Source organism: Bufo gargarizans, chromosome 8 (genome assembly GCF_014858855.1).
Source record: "Bufo gargarizans isolate SCDJY-AF-19 chromosome 8, ASM1485885v1, whole genome shotgun sequence".
In the NCBI taxonomy this organism is placed as follows: Eukaryota; Metazoa; Chordata; class Amphibia; order Anura; family Bufonidae; genus Bufo; species Bufo gargarizans.
The window spans coordinates 89,818,345-89,838,371 of record NC_058087.1 but is presented as its reverse complement, the minus strand read 5'-3'; the positions used below and the strand labels follow the sequence as shown (position 1 = coordinate 89,838,371).

The 20,027-nt window shown below is 42.9% G+C and overlaps 1 protein-coding gene across 5 annotated transcripts in view; it reads left to right on the top strand.

Annotated features, from left to right (window-relative positions):
- Positions 1-17,252, top strand: part of METTL21A (methyltransferase 21A, HSPA lysine) — a 36,594-nt gene extending 19,342 nt beyond the window's left edge. For 3 of the 5 annotated variants that reach the window (XM_044304033.1, XM_044304037.1, XM_044304036.1), the window contains exons 2-4: positions 7,734-7,910; positions 11,757-11,868; positions 16,697-17,252. In XM_044304033.1, coding sequence (XP_044159968.1) covers positions 7,764-7,910; positions 11,757-11,868; positions 16,697-17,085 — 648 coding nt within the window. In that variant the 5' untranslated portion in view covers positions 7,734-7,763 and the 3' untranslated portion in view covers positions 17,086-17,252. Of the gene's footprint in view, positions 1-5,389; positions 5,551-7,733; positions 7,911-11,756; positions 11,869-16,696 lie in introns of all 5 variants that reach the window. The other 2 variants (XM_044304034.1, XM_044304035.1) reach the window with 1 other exon arrangement.
- The last annotated feature ends 2,775 nt before the right edge of the window (positions 17,253-20,027 follow it).

Genomic DNA, 20,027 nt, shown 5'->3' with positions numbered 1-20,027 from the left:
AAGACTACTGGAGGGGGAAGTGACTCTATAGAATGGCAGGTTCTAGAGTTTTTAAGAAAGAAAGTTCTGATACCTGTTCCAAGTGGACAGGAGGGAGAAGGTTTTTATTCCGTTCTTTCTGGTGAGAAAACCAGATGGTTATTTCAGAGCAATTATAAATTTAAAAAGGCTAAATAGTTTCTTGCTCGTAAATTTTTTAAAAAAATGGAGACTATTGGATCAGCTATAAAATCTGCTCTTCCCCCAATTGCTTCATAGCAGTACTGGACTTAAAAGATGCCTATTTTCATCTCCCTATTTATCTGGCTTATCAGAGTAGTGGTAATGTTAGGGGGAGTCATCAGACATCTACAGTTTCAGGCCCTTCCTCTTAGACTTTCAATGGCACCGAGGGTGTTCACAAAGTTGATATCAGAAATGGGGGCTCCTATCCGAGAGAACATTCTTTTTATCCCTTATCTAGACAATATTTTGATAGTAGGAGAAACATGAGTCCTGCAGAAAAGCAGTACAGATTCTGGAGAGGATGGGATGGATTTTGAACAGTGAAAAATCAAGACCAGAACCCACAGTCAACATTTTTTGTGGTTACGCCTGGATTCAGAAGTACAGAAGTGTTTTTTTTGATTGAGAAGAAGATTGTGAAATTAAGAGGAAAGATACAGGACTTGGCCAAAAACCCAAAGATATCTTTAAGGAGAGGTATGTCGATTCTGGTAAGCCTGACATCTTGTATCCCTGCTGTTGGATGGGCCCAGTTTCATTCCAGGGTTCTGCAGTGGGACTTGCTGACAGCATGGAAAGTGTGTGTGTGTTCCAGGGAGGTACCAGGAACAGGAGTTTGATGTTAATGGCGAGTAAGATTCTCCAGTTAGCCAAACAGACTTGCAGATCCATTTTGGCGGTTCACATCAAGGGGACAGAAAATGTTCAGGCAGATTTTCTAAGTCGTCATTTGACTGCCCAAGGAGAGTGGAGTCTAAGCCCAAAGGTTTTCAAGAAGATTAGACAGTTGGGGGACCCCTTCAATAGACCTTTTTGCCACAAATTAGAACAAGAAGGTGAAGAAATTCTGTTCCCTTTCTCCAGAGGGATTCCCCTGTGGACAGGATGCCTTCCTCCAGTGTTGGAATTTCCCTCTGGCTTATGCGTTCCCTCCTTTTCCCTTTTAATTTCCAGAGTTTTGCAAAACATAAGGGAGGATCGTGCGAGAGATATTTTGATGGCTCCCTTTTGGCTCAGAAGGACGTGGTTCACCTGGTTAAGAAAGTTGTCTGTAACGGACCAGTGGTTCCTTCCGGAATCTGCGACCTTCTGTCTCGGGACGTTTTTTCATCCCCAGATAAAGGGCCTCCATCTGACTGCGTGGAATTTGAAAGGGTCCTGCTGACCAATAGGGTTTTTTCTTCAGATCTAGTTAATGCCCTTTTAAAATGTAGAAAGAAAGTTACAATTTCTATTTATGCCAGGGTCTGGAAAAGGTTCCTGAGTTTTGCAGGTTTAGATTTTGGGAACATCCCTTCCCCCAGCTCTGGTTTGCCAAATTTTGGAATTTCTTCAGAAGGGTTTGCAGTTAGGTATGTCACCTAGTACCTTGAAAGTTCAGGTTTTGGCGCTCTCATCTCTGTTTGATGAGAATGTGTCTTCAAATCCATGGGTTTCTAGATTTTCCAGATCTTCCCTGAATTTTTCTCCCAGGGTAGCTCCCTGGGATTTAAATTTGGTTCTAAAGGCTTTAACGAAACCTCCCTTTGAACCTATTGAAGAGATTTCTATCAGATGTTTGTCATTTAAGCTATGCCTCTTAGTAGCTTTAACGTTGGCTCGTAGGATTAGTGAACTCTAGTGCATTTCTATCAATCCTCCTTATACTAGCATATTAGAGGATAAGGTAATCATCCAACCTGATCCTGCATTCCTTAAGGTAGCTTCTAGGTTTTACAGGTCTGAGGAGATTATCCTACCAACCTTTTTTATGAGACACCAGCTACAGAGGAGGAAGAGTCTTTTCATTGTCTTGATGTTAGGATATGTTTGATACAGTACTTGTCCAAAACTAAAGACTGGAGGAAATCTTCCCCGATGTTTGTCTTTCAGGGAAGGAGTAAAGGTCATGCCGCATCTAAGAATACTTCAGCTAGATGGATTACGTCAGCAGTGTCTTTTGGCTTATTCATCTTCAGGGAAGTCTCCTCCAGAAGGCCTTAAGGACCATTCTACAAGTGCATTGTCTACCTCTTGGGCAAAGAGAGCTTCTGTCTCTATTGAGGATATCTGTAAGGTGGCAGTCTAGTCTTCTCCGACTACTTTCTTTAAACATTACCGGTTACAGTTAGACTCTTCTTCTGATTTGACCTTTTGCTACCAAGGTGCTTTCTGCTGTCAACCCACGTGCCTCCTTTGTTATTCACTCTCGTGGTGCTGTTGTGGGTGAGTGGAAAAATCAGGATTACTCTTACCGGTATTTGGATTTTCCTGAACCCATGACAGCACCCTTATTTCCCTTCCTTGTTTGTGTTTGGTGGTTGGTTCCCATTTTTCATTGTTGTCGCATATAAAAAAAATAATAATACATCTTGATTTGAGTTATTGATGATGATTATGGGGGGGGGGGGGTCCTCTCATCCTTGGAAAGACATGCTGAAGTGGGTGGAGAGTCTCTGCCTTTTTGTACTTCAGGTTTCCTGTCTATGGGGGTGGATGCCCTCTCATGGTGCTGTCGTGGGTTCAGGAAAATCTAATTACCGGTAAGAGCAATCTTCATTTTTGGGCTGAATTGAGAAATATAATTTGTTTTCTTGATTCTTTTGAAAGAAGTTAGACACCACAAATAGGAAACTTCTTGCCTCTGACATCATGAAATGTAGACAGGGACTTTTTGCAGCGTTCTAAGTCATGTTTATTTGTGTACATGTATTTTCCCATACCATTATGCTTCTGATTGCTTTAAGTGCTTGTGACTGGACATATTAAAATTCATGGCTAAATGGGGGTGGTTAGATCCCGGCAGAGAATCCTTTAACCAGCAAAGTGTCTGAGTCTTTGATTCTTAAGTCGACTGCATCCCCTTGCACATGGGGGGAAAAACGTATTGATCAATTTGAATCTTACAGACAAGCGAGGTGTAGTCCCCTAGTTTGGGACTTGTTCTAAATTGCAGCGACAAAGCCTAACACATTGTAGCATGCAAAAAATGCAACCAGACATTTGTGTTGCTAATGTATTAAAGGGGTTGTCTGGCCTTGAAGCCTAACCTGTGCCCATGAACATAAAAAAAAAAAAAAAAAACACTAGTCTGCTCCTTCATTCACAGCCGATTCCAGTCTCCACAGGACCAGGAAATGGCTTGGACCTGTGACCACCACAGCTTGTCACATGAGTCAGCAGTTACAGCTGCTGTGAACGCTAAGGTCTGTATTGGCCACAGAGGTCATGGGACCAAGCCTCTTTCTGGTCCAGTGGGGACGGAGCAGGACTGCAGATATTTGAGTTGGGTTTGCTATGTTCAGGGGCACAGGTTAGGACCCCAGGTTGTGCCACCTCCAAGGCCAAACTGCTGGGACTACATGGAGACTTAGACCATGACACATGTTGGATAGCTAAAGATTCCTGTGTAGCTCTACAGCATCACCACTATATTTACCTAGTTATTACAGTTGACAAGAGATATGTTCAACTAAGGGCTTGTTCACATGACCGTTTTTTGCGTTCCGTATATGGAACCATTAATTTCAATGGTTCCACAAGAAAAAACAGAATGTACTCCATATGCATTCCGTTTCCGTTCCATTGAAAGATCGAACATGTCCTATTATTGGCCGCAAATCACTTTCCGTGGCTCCATTTAAGTCAATGGGTCCGCCAAAAAACTGAACCCATACGGAATGTACTATGTATGTCTTCCGTATCCGTTCCGTTTTTGCGGCACCATCTATTGAAAATGTTATGCCTAGCCCAATTTTTTTTCTATGTAATTACTGTATAACAGTAACTGAACCGAAACACTACTGAAAAAGACATATACGGTCGTGTGAACGAGCCCTAAGGGATAGCAGAGCATGTGGAGTCTTAGTAGACCCTGATCAGCTCTTCCTGGGTCCCGTGACCCCCCCCCCCCCCCCGTATGGGCGATCACCGCAAGGGGGCTGGATCTCAAAGGCTCGTCACCGGAAGGCATCGCGTTGCCCTGTGTCCTTAAGAGGTTAATGACCTATTTTGGGGGCCTAACATTGGGAGTCTGATCTGAGATCTGATTGAGGATCTTAACATTGGGGGTCTGATTAAAGGGCTTGTCCACGTTTTTAGAGCTGAACCAGGACATATCCCCTTCTTCACCCAGGCAGCCCCTCTGAGATGAGCATCGGAGCATTTCATGGTCCGATGCTCTCCCTTGCTCTGCGCGGAATCGCACGGGGCAAGGGCTTTTTCATTAGATTCGGTGATATACTAGGTCTCTTCTAGGCAGAGGCTTCTGCCCATTAGTGCCAGTGATGTTGCCGGCAACACTGCTAAGCAGAAGCCTCCACCTAACAGTGTAAAAATGTAAATAAAAAAGCGCTTGCCCTGCGCGATACAGTGCAGGCCAAGGGAGAGCATTGGAGCATGAAATGCTCTGATGCTCATCTCAGAGGGGCTGCCTGGGTGAAGAGGCTATGTCCGGGTTCAGCTCTGAACCTGGGCAACCCCTTTAACATTGGGGGTCTGATTGGGGCTCTAAGCTTAGATCTGATTAACATTGGGCGCCTGATTAAAAAAAAAAAAAAAAAAAAAAAGTTTTTATTTTCCTCCTCTAAAACCTACATAATGGTTTATGTTGGTGTCAGTTTGCATATTTAAAAAATACAAAGCTACAGTTTGAAAACAAAATGACTTAAAGGGGTTGTCTCATCATGGACAATGGGGGCATATCGCTCAGATATGCCCCCATTGTCTTATAGGTGTGGGTTCCACCGCTGGGACCTGCACCTATATCGAGAACGGAGCCCCGCAAGGTGGTGGCTGGAGGACTCCTGTCTGGCCAGCTCCCCATGAAAGTGAATGGGAGCATACTGCGCATGTGCGGCCCCTGCTCCTATTCATTTCTATGGGGCCAATGGAAATAGTCGAGCAAGCGGTGGGACCCACACCTATAAGACAATGGGGGCATACCCTAGTAATATGCCCCCATGATAAAGACAACCTCTTTAAAAAAAGAAAATCTCTTAAAAACATTTTAATAAGAAAAACCCTAGATGTCACGTAAACGAGTTGCAAAAATGTATTTTGGTAGTCCAACAAGTAAGAGTTAGAACCTCCATATATGCTAAATCACTATGGTGTCTGGTCATTAAGACTTTTTCAGACCTGGTCATTAAAAAGTTTAATGCAATTTATTTATTTTTTCCCCCAGAGACATCTCGGTCTCCTCTTTTGTCCTTTATTTACACATTGGCTGTGACAGAGTGACAATAGTGCGATAGTTCACGCTGGTGAATCGGTCCTTTTCTATTCCCAGCAGGATGGTACTCGGTACATCTCTATTCAGAGCAGCATGAGACTTTGCCAATTCTGGTAAATATGTTAACAATGCAAACGTCCTCACCTACAACAAACTGCTTTTACTGTTTCCTTTAACACACTGATTTTGTTTTAGCCACTTGCTATTGTCTAAATAAAATATGATCTCCTTAATATACTCCTACTGCTACCCAGGGGCTTAGCTAAAAGCTCATGGGCCCTGGTGCAAGAGTTCAGCTTGGGCCCCCGTCCCTCAGTGCTTGTTGGCAAGGGACAGGGGAGCACATAGCCTTCCTGCTGCCTAAGGCAAACATTGAAAGGGCACCCCCTCATGCCAAATTCTTAACCTAACCCCTTCCCTCCAGCCAGAGGTGTAAATTGACTAGTATGCACTTTCTATAATGCCAGTGTCTTATGTGGCATTTGGGCCCCCTCAGGCTCCTGGGCACGGTAGTGACTGCTACCTCTGCACCCCCTATAGCTACACCCCTGCTGCTACCTTAAAGGGGTTGTCCACCTTTTATTAAAGGGATTCTGTCACCACCATTGAGCTTATATAACTGCTTATATGGTGCTGTAGGTCTCCTAGAGGGCTTTCTAACTATACATGTACAGTATATGCAATATAAATGTATTTGTATAAATATGGTAATGAGCTTGGAAAAGAGCCCAAGGGGTGGTTCATGGGGCCCAGCTGAGCCCATTCTTGGTGAGCCCCGCTCTTCCTCTCATCTTGTATTCTTCTTGATTGACAGGGCTAGGCAGTGAAAACATCATCACGTCTGGTCCTGACTTGTAAAATCATAGTGCAGAAGGAGCACCTAGAGGTCCATTTGCGTAGATCAAAACATAATTTTTATCTGCAATGCAGGCACATATGAACAGATGCCTTCAGCTGCCAAGCGCACATACAACAGCTCAGCCAGTTTCATAGGTACAAATCTGCTGAAAGATGCCCTTGACGGGTTTTGAGATCCTCTTTAAGCGAACCTGAGTAGTTAAATATTGAGGACCTCTCCTCAGAATAGGTTGGTAGTAGTCTGGCACCCCCACCAACTGGCGGGCACCTGCTCGCACTGGAAAATATACAGTAGATGGAAGGCTCTGTCTGCTGTGTAGTTTCCAGCATGGGTGTACTGCTGCTCATCTCCCATACAGAAAGAAGCAGTAATCATTACATCAATTCCAACTGTAGATGGCCATAATCAGTTTCAATAGTGCAGTCATAGAATAGTTATTTTTCCTCTTCTTTTCCCCCTGTTTAGAACCTGTTATTTTTATGCTTTCTGCCCCTCCCTTCTGTGTTAGAGATAGCAGCAGGGAGGTTGTACACTGCAGATGAGTGTGGAGAGGAAGGCAAGCATCTATGCAGGGCAGCTCACACAGGCTATTGATAAGGAGGAAAACTCACACAAGGAAATTTACAGAAGTAGGAAAGGGAATGATGTAGGCTGTGTACAAGTGTAGATAAAAATCTGAGTATCCACGGCTAAGTGCAGGTTGTAAATGGAATATCAGGGGATGTGAAAATGAAGGAAGATTGAAACTAAAAGCTACTTGTAAGTAACGTTCGGCTGTTGTAAAAATGGAAGGCTACAGGTTCTCCTTCATTTTTTGTGCTGCAGTTCTTTTCTAAGACCAGTTTCACACGAACTTGTGCAGTCTGAGAAATATAGTCCATGTGACGGAAGCATTTCCCAGACTGACCACAGCTCTGCTGACCCCAACCCTTTACATTATAGTAATCTGTGACATGTAAACCCACACATACACACCTTTTCTGATGACTTTCTGTCATGCTTATTAGGGCACAGAAAGACATAACTGCTCCAGAAAACAGCGATTTGACCGGACTATTTGCAATGGTGTCTGACATCTGCTGGTGAGAGGTGGACAACTCCCATGTAATGTTCACTATTCACCTGCAGATGGAAGGCAACATTAATTACACACAATACAGACTGTGCAAATGTCTGGAGGAGCCCTGGGGAGGACCTAGGAGCAGTAAGGTCACAACTGGGAGGTTTTAATCCCCCTTGTGTTCATCCCTGTGCACTAGCCCATTCACAAGAAGGGTAGTACGGAGAAATCGGGCAACTATAGGCCAGTAAGCCTGACAACAATAGTGGGGAAATTAATGGAAACCATTCTTAAGGAGAGGTTTGGGTTGCATAATAGACAAAATATATAGTGTATTCATATAATTGACTTAAACTAATGTATATACTATGTTGTAGGTTACTTGCATGTAATGTGGATTTGCAGAAATGGCTTTGGTACCTTATGATGACCATATACTGAGTGGCCTGAAGAAGTTTCACAATTCCAGCGCCACCTACACCTTCTGCAACCACACTATACGGATCAAGCAGGACTGGAAAGAGCTGGGAGTGGCAGCAGTTGTCTGGGATGCAGTATGTATTAATGCATGAACCACAAGTTTCAAGAATATTCAGTACTCCTTTTGCCTAAGGGTATACAGTGCGGTTGTGAGCTGTTCAGGTCCCCTCCAGCTTTGATCGAGAACTGCACAGCCAATTAGGCCGCAGCTGCCTTGTACTTAACTAATGAAGACCACCGCACTGTATAGCTGGTCTTCATTGTTAATGGCCAGTGTGGCACCTTCAATTCTGCGTGACCATTAACAATGAAGACCGGCTATACAGTGTGGTCTTCATCTGTTAAATAAAAAGCAGCTGCGGCCTAACTGGCCATGTGGTTTTCGACTGCAGCAGCTGCAACCCTAATGGTTAATGTCCGCGCTGTGTGGTCGTACCCTTGACCAGCTTTTCTTTGTCTGTCTGCCTTTTAGCAGGGATCTGTAAAAAGCAAGCGTAGTCACCTTTTTTGGTGGCCATTGCATCTGGAAGTTATTTTAATTTAGTGTATTTGGAACTGGCTTCCATTATAGTAAGGATATAATTGCCATATCCTATCATTTGTCCCCAGTCATTGCCCAGTGAATTTTTAACCGCCGCCTAATGCAGGGATGCGTCCTGCGGGAGGTCAAGTTGTTCCTCGTTGACGCGCCGGCGCGTCATCTTGCGAGAGGCGAGATGTCGCATGAACGCGCGCATTCACAGCGACGCGCTCTGAAGTTATACTACAGCCTGCCAGCGATGATCATTCGCTGGCAGGCTGTAGATGTTAAAATAATCGCATCAGAAAGGTATATTAGACGCTGTTACCACATCTAATATACCTGCTACCTGGTCCTCTGGTGGTCCCTTTTGCTTGGATCGACCACCAGAGGACACAGGCAGCTCTGTAAGTAGCACCAAACACCACACACACACACATTACGCCCCCCCCCCTGTAACTTATTAACCCCTGATCACCCTATATAGACTCACTGATCACCCCCTGTCATTGATCACCCCCCTGTAAGGCTCCATTCAGACGTCCGTATGTGTTTTGCGGATCCGCAAAACACAGACACCGGCAATGTGCTTTCCGCATTTTGCGGATCCGCACATTGCCAGAACTATAAAGAAAATGCCCTGGACATTTTCTATAGGCTCTACAAAAAACAGTGTTCCCCCGATTAGGCCTAAACTTGTGCGCACACTTGCGTTCAGTCCGCCCCACCGCAGTGACAGAATATTATTTTTTTTCTGATCACTGCAAAAACACCGTAAAATCGCTGCGGCGCTATAAAGATCACTTTTGAGGGGCATGGCGAGTTCATAGAAGATTTTTATTTATTTTGTTAGTTTTTTGGCACGAGTTAGCGAAAAATCTTTTCTTCTTACAAAGTCTCATATTCCACTAACTTGTGACAAAAAATAAAATCTTACATGAACTCACCATACCCCTCACGGAATCCAAATGCGTTAAAATGCCCTGTGAAATCCTAAAGGTACTCATTGGAATTTGGGCCCCTTTGCGCATTTTGGCTGCAAAAGTGTCACTCATGTGATATCGCCGTACTCAGGAGAAGTAGGGCAATGTGTTTTGGGGTGTATTTTTACATATACCCCTGCTGGGTGAGAGAAATATCTCAGTAAATTGACAACTTTGTACAAAAAAAATGTAAAAAGTTGTCATTTACAGAGATATTTATCTCACCCAGCATGGGTATATGTAAAAATACACCCCAAAACACATTGCGCTACTTCTCCTGAGTACAGCGATACCACACGTGACACTTTTTTGCAGACTAGGTGCACAAAGGGGCCCAAATTCCAATGAGTACCTTTTTAGGAGGGCATTTTTAGACATTTGGATTCCAGACTTCTTTCACGCTTTAGTGCTCCTAAAGTGCCAGGGCAGTATAAATACCCCACATGTGACCATTTTGGAAAGACGACACCCCAAGGTATTCCGTAAGGGGCATGGCGAGTTCATGTAAAATTTTAATTTTTTGTCACAAGTTGGTTGAATATGAGACTTTGTAAGAAAAATAAAAAAAAAACTTCTATGAACTCGCCATGCCTCTCACATAATACCTTGGGGTGTCTTCTTTCCAAAATGGGGTCACATGTGGGGTATTTATACTGCCCTGGCATTTAGGGGCCCTAAAGCGTGAGAAGTAGTTCGGTAACCAAATGCCTAAAAATGCCCTCCTAAAAGGTACTCATTGGAATTTGGGCCCCTTTGCGCACCTAGTCTGCAAAAAAGTGTCACACGTGGTATCGCCGTACTCAGGAGTAGTAGGGCAATGTGGTTTGGGGTGTATTTTTACATATACCCATGCTGGGTGAGAGAAATATCTCTGTAAAATGACAACTTTGCATTAAAAAAATGGGAAAAGTTGTCTTTTAGGCCTCATGCACACGACAGTGTATTTTCACTGTCAGTGATTTGGCTTCAGTGGTCCGTGGCCGATTTTGCTTCAGTTGTGTTTCCTTGTGTCTCTCGCGCTTTAGGTCCCCTAAAATGCCAGGTCAGTATAAATACCCCACAAGTGACCCCATTTTGGAAAGAAGACACCCCAAGGTATTTCGTGAGGGGCATGGTGAGTTCATGTAAAATTTTATTTTTTGTCACAAGTTAGTGGAATATGAGACTTTGTAAGAAAAAAAATAATAATTCAGTTTCCGCTAACTTGTGACAAAAAATAAAACCTTCCATGAACTCGCTATGCCCATCCGCGAATACCTTAGGGTGTCTACTTTACGAAATGGGGTCATTTGTGGGGTGTTTCTACTGTCTGGGCATTGTAGAACCTCACTTTTACCCAAACCAATAAATATATGCACTTATTGCATTTTTTTTTTTTTTTTTTTTAATCAAAGACATGTAGAACAATAAATTTTGAGAATTTATATAGAAATGTAGTTTTATTAGAAAGTGAAAAATGTCGGTCAATTTTGATTAATATAAAAAAAAAAAAAAAAAGTTAAAATGTCAGCAGCAATGAAATGAAATACCACCAAATGAAAGCTCTATTAGTGAGGAGAAAAGGAGGTAAAATTAATTTTAAGTTGTATGACCGAGCAATAAACAGTGAAAGTAGTATAGTGCAGAATTGTAAAAAGTGGTCTGGTCATTAAGGGGGTTTAAGCTAGCGGGGCTGAGGTGGTTAACCTGCCTAGCAAGCGAACAACAAATAACATGTTTCTTTGCTGTTTCACCTTTTAAGTGGGCATGATAAAAATTGTCTGCAGCATATCTGCTTGTGTAAACGGCATGGCATAATGTTATCTGAATGAGAGGAGTGGTAAACTAAATACCTGCAGTATAAAAGGGAAGTGCCACACATTGCGGCTCCGCTGCGTTTTTGGATACGGCAAAAAATGTAAAAAAAAAAAAACTGGTTTTGGCTTCAAAAACTGCATTAAAAAACCTGAAGGTGTGGCAGTAGCCTTGGACCTCATGCACGTGACCATATTTATGGTCCGCATCTGAGCTGCATTTTTTGCATATCGAATGTGGACCCATTCATTTCTGTGGGGCACAAAAAATGCAGAACGGACACAGATGTCATCTGTGTGCTTTTCGCAGCTGTGCCGCAAATGATAGAACTCGGGCCTGCGAAAAGGGCGGGATGCACACGGACATCAATATTTTGAGAGTCCATGACTTGCAGACGGCAAAACTGATCCGGTCGTCTGCAGGAGTCCTTACTCTCAGCTGAGAAGTGGATACAGTTGTATCCTGATCAGGTGCTTAGTAATGAGGTGGTAATCCCTTTTATACAACAAATTTCACACAAATGTAGTGTTTCTGATTACATTTTTATTATTGATGAATTTTTGTAATATTCAATGAATACCACTTTAAATATTAAACATGAATGTTCCACCCTCTGATTCCAGGCCGTGGTTCTCTGTATGTACCTAGAAGCTGGAGGAGTTCACTTGCAGGGACGTTCTGTAGTTGAATTGGGAGCAGGGACTGGATTGGTTGGAATTGTGGCAGCGTTACTAGGTAAGCATTACATCACCAGGCTTCTGATATATGCAAGCAGAGCCTCACCTAGTGTAGAATGCTAGAAGTAGAACATGAATGGTGGCGGACGTTTCTTAGGCAGGGTTAATATACAATGGAGCACCATAAGGAATCTTATCAATGTAGTCTTCTGATCCCCTCCCGCACAGCATATAGCTGGATGAGCAGGCTACTATTGCAGTCTGTCATGTCCCAACATCCTTAATGCAGAAGATAAGGAGAGGGATACAAGGTCTAAGGCTACTTTCACATCTGCGTTTTTGCTGGATCCGTCATGGATCAGCAAAAAACGCTTCAGTCGTGATAATACAACCGTCTGCATCCGTTATGAGCAGATCCGGTTGTATTATCTCTAAAATAGCCATGATGGATCTGGCACTAAAACCATTGTAGGTCAGTGGGGGACTGATCCATTGTCTTTTGTGTAAGGGATAACGGATCCGTCATGACAGATTTGTCTTGCCCCGCTTTCCAGGACGCACTGCTTGAGTCACGGAATGCAATGAAACTGAACGGAATACATTCTGGTGCACCCCGTTCCCTTCAGTTTTGTTATAGCAGACATATTTGCCATTTGTGTCAGTAAAGGTAGGCATGGCTTTCCAATTGCATCAAGAAGTTTCTGAACGTTCTCTGCCACTTTTCTGTTCTCTTTAGTCATTTGTGCTTGGTTCAATCTGGTCTTGTTCAGTAAAATGATCCATATTCCCAAGCCAGGTGCACAGCTGTATATGGTACTTGCCATAACAACCTGGTCCTATACTAGACATACTATGCACACAAACCTACACTATCCGGCCCTGCAAATATTTTCCACATATAAAGTCAAATGGCAAATAAACAATATACAACCGAGACACTAAAATTAATCTGCTCTGCAGACACCAAAGGAAATGTGAAGTCGAAGGGAGCCTGTCACCCCGAAATGCAGTACAATCTGCAGGCAGCGTTTTATAGAGCACGAGGAGCTGAGCAGATTGATGTATAAAGAGAACCTGTCACCGTGTAATCTGCAGGCAGCATGTTATAGAGCAGGAGGAGCAGAGCAGACTGATGTATAAAGAGAACCTGTCACCGTGTAATCTGCAGGCAGCGTTTTATAGAGCAGGAGGAGCTGAGCAGAGTGATGTACAGGGAGTGCAGAATTATTAGGCAAGTTGTATTTTTGAGGATTAATTTTATTATTGAACAACAACCATGTTCTCAATGAACCCCAAAAACTCATTAATATCAAAGCTGAATATTTTTGGAAGTAGTTTTTAGTTTGTTTTTAGTTTTAGCTATTTTAGGGGGATATCTGTGTGTGCAGGTGACTATTACTGTACATAATTATTAGGCAACTTAACAAAAAACAAATATATACCCATTTCAATTATTTATTTTTACCAGTGAAACCAATATAACATCTCAACATTCACAAATATACATTTCTGACATTCAAAAACAAAACAAAAACAAATCTGTGACCAATATAGCCACCTTTCTTTGCAAGGACACTCAAAAGCCTGCCATCCATGGATTCTGTCAGTGTTTTGATCTGTTCACCATCAACATTGCGTGCAGCAGCAACCACAGCCTCCCAGACACTGTTCAGAGAGGTGTACTGTTTTCCCTCCTTGTAAATCTCACATTTGATGATGGACCACAGGATCTCAATGGGGTTCAGATCAGGTGAACAAGGAGGCCATGTCATTAGATTTTCTTCTTTTATACCCTTTCTTGCCAGCCACGTTGTGGAGTACTTGGACGAGTGTGATGGAGCATTGTCCTGCATGAAAATCATGTTTTTCTTACCTTGCAGACTTCTTCCTGTACCACTGCTTGAAGAAGGTGTCTTCCAGAAACTGGCAGTAGGACTGGGAGTTGAGCTTGACTCCATCCTCAACCCAAAAAGGCCCCACAAGCTCATCTTTGATGATACCAGCCCAAACCAGTACTCCACCTCCACCTTGCTGGCGTCTGAGTCAGACTGGAGCTCTCTGCCCTTTACCAATCCAGCCATCTGGCCCATCAAGACTCACTCTCATTTCATCTGTCCATAAAACCTTAGAAAAATCAGTCTTGAGATATTTCTTGGCCCAGTCTTGACGTTTCAGCTTGTGTGTCTTGTTCAGTGGTGGTCGTCTTTCAGCCTTTCTTACCTTGGCCATGTCTCTGAGTATTGCACACCTTGGGTTTGGGCACTCCAGTGATGTTGCAGCTCTGAAATATGGCCAAACTGGTGGCAAGTGGCATCTTGGCAGCTGCACGCTTGACTTTTCTCAGTTCATGGGCAGTTATTTTGCGCCTTGGTTTTTCCACACGCTTCTTGCGACCCTGTTGACTATTTTGAATGAAACGCTTGATTGTTTGATGATCACGCTTCAGAAGCTTTGCAATTTTAAGAGTGCTGCATCCCTCTGCAAGATATCTCACTATTTTTGACTTTTCTGAGCCTGTCAAGTCCTTCTTTTGACCCATTTTGCCAAAGGAAAGGAAGTTGCCTAATAATTATGCACACCTGATATAGGGTGTTGATGTCATTAGACCACACCCCTTCTCATTACAGAGATGCACATCACCTAATATGCTTAATTGGTAGTAGGCTTTCGAGCCTATACAGCTTGGAGTAAGACAACATGCATAAAGAGGATGATGTGGTCAAAATACTCATTTGCCTAATAATTCTGCACGTAGTGTATAAAGAGAACCTGTCACCGTGTAATCTGCAGGCAGCATGTTATAGAGCAGGAGGAGCTGAGCAGAGTGATGTATAAAGAGAACCTGTCACCGTGTAATCTGCAGGCAGCATGTTATAGAGCAGGAGGAGCTGAGCAGACTGATGTATAAAGAGAACCTGTCACAGTGTAATCTGCAGGCAGCATGTTATAGAGCAGGAGGAGCAGAGCGATGTATAAAGTGAACCTGTCACCGTGTAATCTGCAGGCAGCATGTTATAGAGCAGGAGGAGCAGAGCAGACTGATGTATAAAGAGAACCTGTCACCGTGTAATCTGCAGGCAGCATGTTATAGAGCAGGAGGAGCTGAGCAGAGTGATGTATAGTTTTGTGTGGAAAGATTCTGGAATGTTTGTAGTTTCTGCATTTAAACCTCATGCAGCTAACTCTGCATGACTGAGCAAATAGCTGTCAATCACTGAGTGGTACCACCCACATGACACCTATGCATAAAAAGAGCAGAGGTTTTAGAGGCATAAATTATAAACTTTCCTGAATCTTTCCCCACAAAACTATAGATCAGTCTGCTCAGCTCCTCCTGCTCTATAACATGCTGCCTGCAGATTGTACTGCATTTTGTCGTGACCGGTTCCCTTTAAATATTATTAAAAATGTTATAAAAAAAATCACAGGTCTTTGATTACATCAGTAGCTGATGTTAATGATTAGCTATTAGGCGTTTTGTAATGATGATGATTTAACAATTGCAAGCCTTTTGTTGCATTGTAATATAATATACTCATGGCAAGCGCCCATTCCATGAGTAAGACTCGTCTGACTCAATCTCACCATGCCAGCCGGCCTGTGTTTTTTTTAAAGTGTATATGTCTCCATGATCAACCCTATTAAACCAGGCATACTGCCTGGTAAGGTTGGTCATGGTGATTAAAATGAGCCATCTCTTTCTGCTATATGCACATGCACCAGATTTCTGGGCATCGGAGTAGTGAGGATGCCTGGCCCTGTCAATCTCGCTGGGAAAGAGTAGCAACTGGCAGCGGTGGAGGTTGAGCAGCGCGCTCCTTTGCATATAGATAAAAATTTTAGTTTCTCTGCGACGGTAATACCAATTTCAGCAAGGAAGGTCTCATTTTCATCATAATGATCAACCCTAACAGTCAATATGCCTGGTTTAATAGGGTTAATCATGGTGACAGGTACACTTGCTGTCAGCCCATACTTTTAGTTCTTCACCGTTCTGTGTATTTTAAACAAAGGATATAAAATCTCCCCTACAGTCACTTATCCTGATCTATCCATTGCCTATGCTGTGCCAGGTATCAAATGTTCTTTGGTTTTGTCGCCACATATGGATCTTTGGGTACCAGTATGTTCAGAGGTGCCTCCTAAGGAGATTAGGAGGCTTTGGGATCAGTCTTCAGCCACAATCCCTTGGAAGTCTTTCACATGAGCGATACGGACTGATGGTTTTACACGCAAGTTCAGTGGTGTTGTCTGCGATTGTGTTTAGTGTTTAATTATTTTCTTCTGCATCTGAATGAAGTGTGTTCACGCAAGCCCCATTCATTCCTTTGGAACCAGAGCTGCATGAAAAACACAGAATATAGAACTTGCTGCAATTTTTCCTGAATGCAGAAATTACGTGTGAAAAACAACGCTCATATACACAGACCATTGAAATGAATAGCTCACACGTCACACCTGGACTAAAAATGTACTTGTGTTATCCTGGTTCAGTCACTAAGGAGAAGGCCGACCAGTGTGCGGTCATTGGTTGCTGTGAGTGGGCATGGCGAGGCTTGCTCTGTAGGCCAGACCCTGAATGTTGCATATGCGGCACCTATTTTGGAAAATCATAGTTTCAGAGTTTGAGTTTCTAGCTGTTATGATGAGATTAAAATTGTTAAAATTGCATCAAAACTGCAATGCAGTTTTCAACGCGGTTGTCATTTTTACAGGTAAAGCACTTTTTTTATGTTTCCCCTGTAAAAACTGCAACTGCATAAAAGTTGCATAAAAACAATTTTGTTTGCTGCACCTTTAACCGTTCCTTAATTGCTACTGCATGTGTGAATGTACCCGCCGCATCAATAACAGTGCAATGATTCTCAAATGTTTGTCTTCCCTAGGTGCTAATGTTACTGTGACTGATAGAGAATTGGCAGTGGAATTTCTCAAATCAAATGTTCAAGATAATCTGCCCAAAGAGTTAGAGCACAAAATGTCTGTGAAACCACTGAACTGGGGAACCGGACTTGAGCGTTTTTCTCATTTTGATGTGATACTAGGAGCAGATCTAATCTATCTTGAAGAAACATTCCAAGACCTTTTAAAGACTATAATCCACCTGAGTACAGAGCACACTGTGATATTGCTGTCTTGTAGACTCCGATACCAGCGTGACCACAACTTTCTAGATATGATGAGAAAACATTTTACTGTGGTTCAAGTACATTATGACAAAAATTTAGATGTTTACATCTATAAGGCTCAGAAGGCTCAAAGAGAAGAGTTTTGAAAGACCTCAGGGATGCTTAAAGGAAAAGTGTTACCAAAAAGGTTTTCTGCCAGTTAAACCCAGATAGCAACACATTTTTATCTAATCTGTTTTTATTTTCTGATTGTAGATTTATTTATTTTATTTACTGAACATGACCATCGGCCATCTTGCCTGAGCTGTTCTTAACGCGGCATAAAAAAATGGCTTTATGGCAGCTCCATTGTCCATAGACACAATGGTCAGGAGGGGAGTTTTGGGAGTTGTGGGAGAGTTTTCTAGGCATACTCTGACCTGTGCAGAGGTCATTGTACAAGGAAGGAATAGACAAGCTCTGACAATCACCTATTGTGAATGGTGGATCCTGTCTTAGCTGTCATTCTAATCCTGCCTGTAATGATATCACCTCTGTCTACAGATGAGCAGGTAACTGCTGTAAAGTGATCTGCACAGACCAAGAAGTGGTGCCTTTTTTAGGCTCAGTGGCCAGTGCGAAAACAGCAGGATTTTATGGTTTTTGTTGAAATATAGCTATTGACATAAAACATTCTTTAAAAATATTTTAAACAATAGGTAATTTTTTGATGACACATTTCCTTTAAGGACCTCAAAGACATGCTGACATTTTTCTGATTAAGATTTAGACTATTCTTTATTTATTTTTTCTCTTATGTTTGCCTCACAAAATCTTGTCATTTCCACGTGCACAAAACAAGATCTAATCTATATGGCTTTTATTTTATTTTTTTGAAGTAATGTATACAAAAAAGTTTTCAATTTACTTTAGTGGTAATTGGTAAATTTAAAGAATAAAGAACTATATGGGGCTACTATAGTGCTGATTGGTACTGGGGTGTTTTTTTATATCCAATATCGATATAATGCAATTAAGCAGAGATTGACAAAGCGTAAACTGCAACTAGTGCTTGGCCAATGATCACACAACATAGGTGGTGACCCTTTATTTTGGGTTATACGTTGTGGCAGGGTCACATTAATACTGGGTGGCATCTGTCCCTTGCTACGATACAAGCTGCCACCTTGGCATGGTAATGGTCATAGAAATGCTGGATATCATCATGTGTTATATTATAGTGTTATCGGCAATAACCCTGAATATAGACATTTAACCCCTCCCATGCTATGGTTAACACAGGGACAGGTAGACAAAGGTAGTCGCCTCATCGCTACCTGCAATGATATGTGGGGTGCACTTTTATATCGTAAAAAAAAAACTACTTTTGAATTGTAACTAATGAGCACTTCTATTTTGGAAGCTGTGGCGAAACCAACCTCACCACAGTGTTTTGGAGGGGGCTGTTTGCCAGCCTCCTGCCCCAGGATTACGGCCCTTTAAGATACTTTTACTAACTTTTAAACCCCTGAACCTATTCAAGTGAATTTTGGATAGGTTTGTCCCCATGTTATACTGGTTAAATTGATATGTTATATGTATGTACAATGTAAACTCACAAAGTTGTAACAATTTATAAGAAGTTTAACTTTTCAGCTTAGGAGATAGTTGAGTAGATGCAGAAATTGACTCTATTATCTCCTAGACAGAGGGGAGGAATATGCTGGGTGTGTTTCTATTGTTCCATTGTGCCATTGTCCCATTATGTGTTTAAATGGTGATTTCTGTCCTGCTCCTCGGGTGTCTCTAGGGCAGAGAGGAGGAAACCATGATGCATTGTGGGGATGTGTTGTCTGTGTATCCTGAATTGCTACATATCTGTCCTGTGTCCGATTGGTGGCTGTACTTACATTGTATGTGTTGTAATATATTGATTGGTTGTATGTCAAAGCCCTGTGGGCAGTACTATGTTTGTGGATTGTGAATAAAAGAGGCTGTACGTGCAAGTACAGTCAGAGGCTGCTTTTATAACTTCATGAAGTTTTGGCTCATGTTTGGGGAATGTGATAACTACACTCTTGGGGATTGCTATATCACAATACTTCCCTGAGTATAAGCTCTTGTAAGAGCTTGTTCAAGGTTCCTGCTCTCTGGATGTAGGAGAGGTTCCCCCACTGGAAGCTGAAGCCCAGTCTTGGGTCCAGCGTGGGTGGAGGACGGTGAGACCCCAACGAAGCTGCGGCGGTTCGTGGGATCTGCAGTGTGTCAGGTGGAGTGCTTGGAGTCCTCGGAAAGCACTAGGAGCATCTATCGACGGAGGTACCCGGTCGGGGTGCCAGGCGTTCCGTTACAGAAGCGTTCATTAGGACAGGAGGCCTGTGGAGCAGTGAGTCTAGTGCTGCACTGGCATTACTCACTGCTCCTCAGTCCTCTTCTCGAGAGCCTGGCACTGCATTGCACTGTGACCTCAGGCTCTGTGGTATCAGGTCACAGTGTAGCGTGGGAGCCTGAAGGAAGCGTGCAGTGGATCAGGGGTCCCCAGAGCACAGGACGAGAGGTAAGTATTTATTTTTCCCCTCACCCATGATGGCACCCATGCGACTAGGACCTCCCATCCAGAGCAGAAAACCTGAAGGGATGAAATGGTTAGACATGCTGAGGGCAGAGTCCTGTCCTACAGCTGTGCGCTACCAATATCCTATCACCATTTACTATAGCTTCACCACAATGAGATCTGCTCAGAAAGCTAATCTACATATCACTGCTTCATTCACAAGTGCAATGAATGATAATGACATCATTGCGCCACCTGTTCTGACCTTTTGATAGGTCACTTGTGCCACTAGTAGCCTATTAGAGGAACAGGGAAGGGAGACTCCTCTCCCCTACCCCGCTGCAGCATCCATCTGTATAGCTGTATGGACGGCGATACAGATGAATCTAGAAATAAGCACTTCTTATAGGGGGGGGGTCCAGACCCGTTGGATCCCCCATCGGTGTGTCCCTGCATGTAACTTGGTAGCTAATTTATCCTCCAGCAGTTTTTTTATTGGTACCACTTTTCCAGTCTTTTGTTGACCCATCCTCATTTTTAGAGATCCTTTGCTCC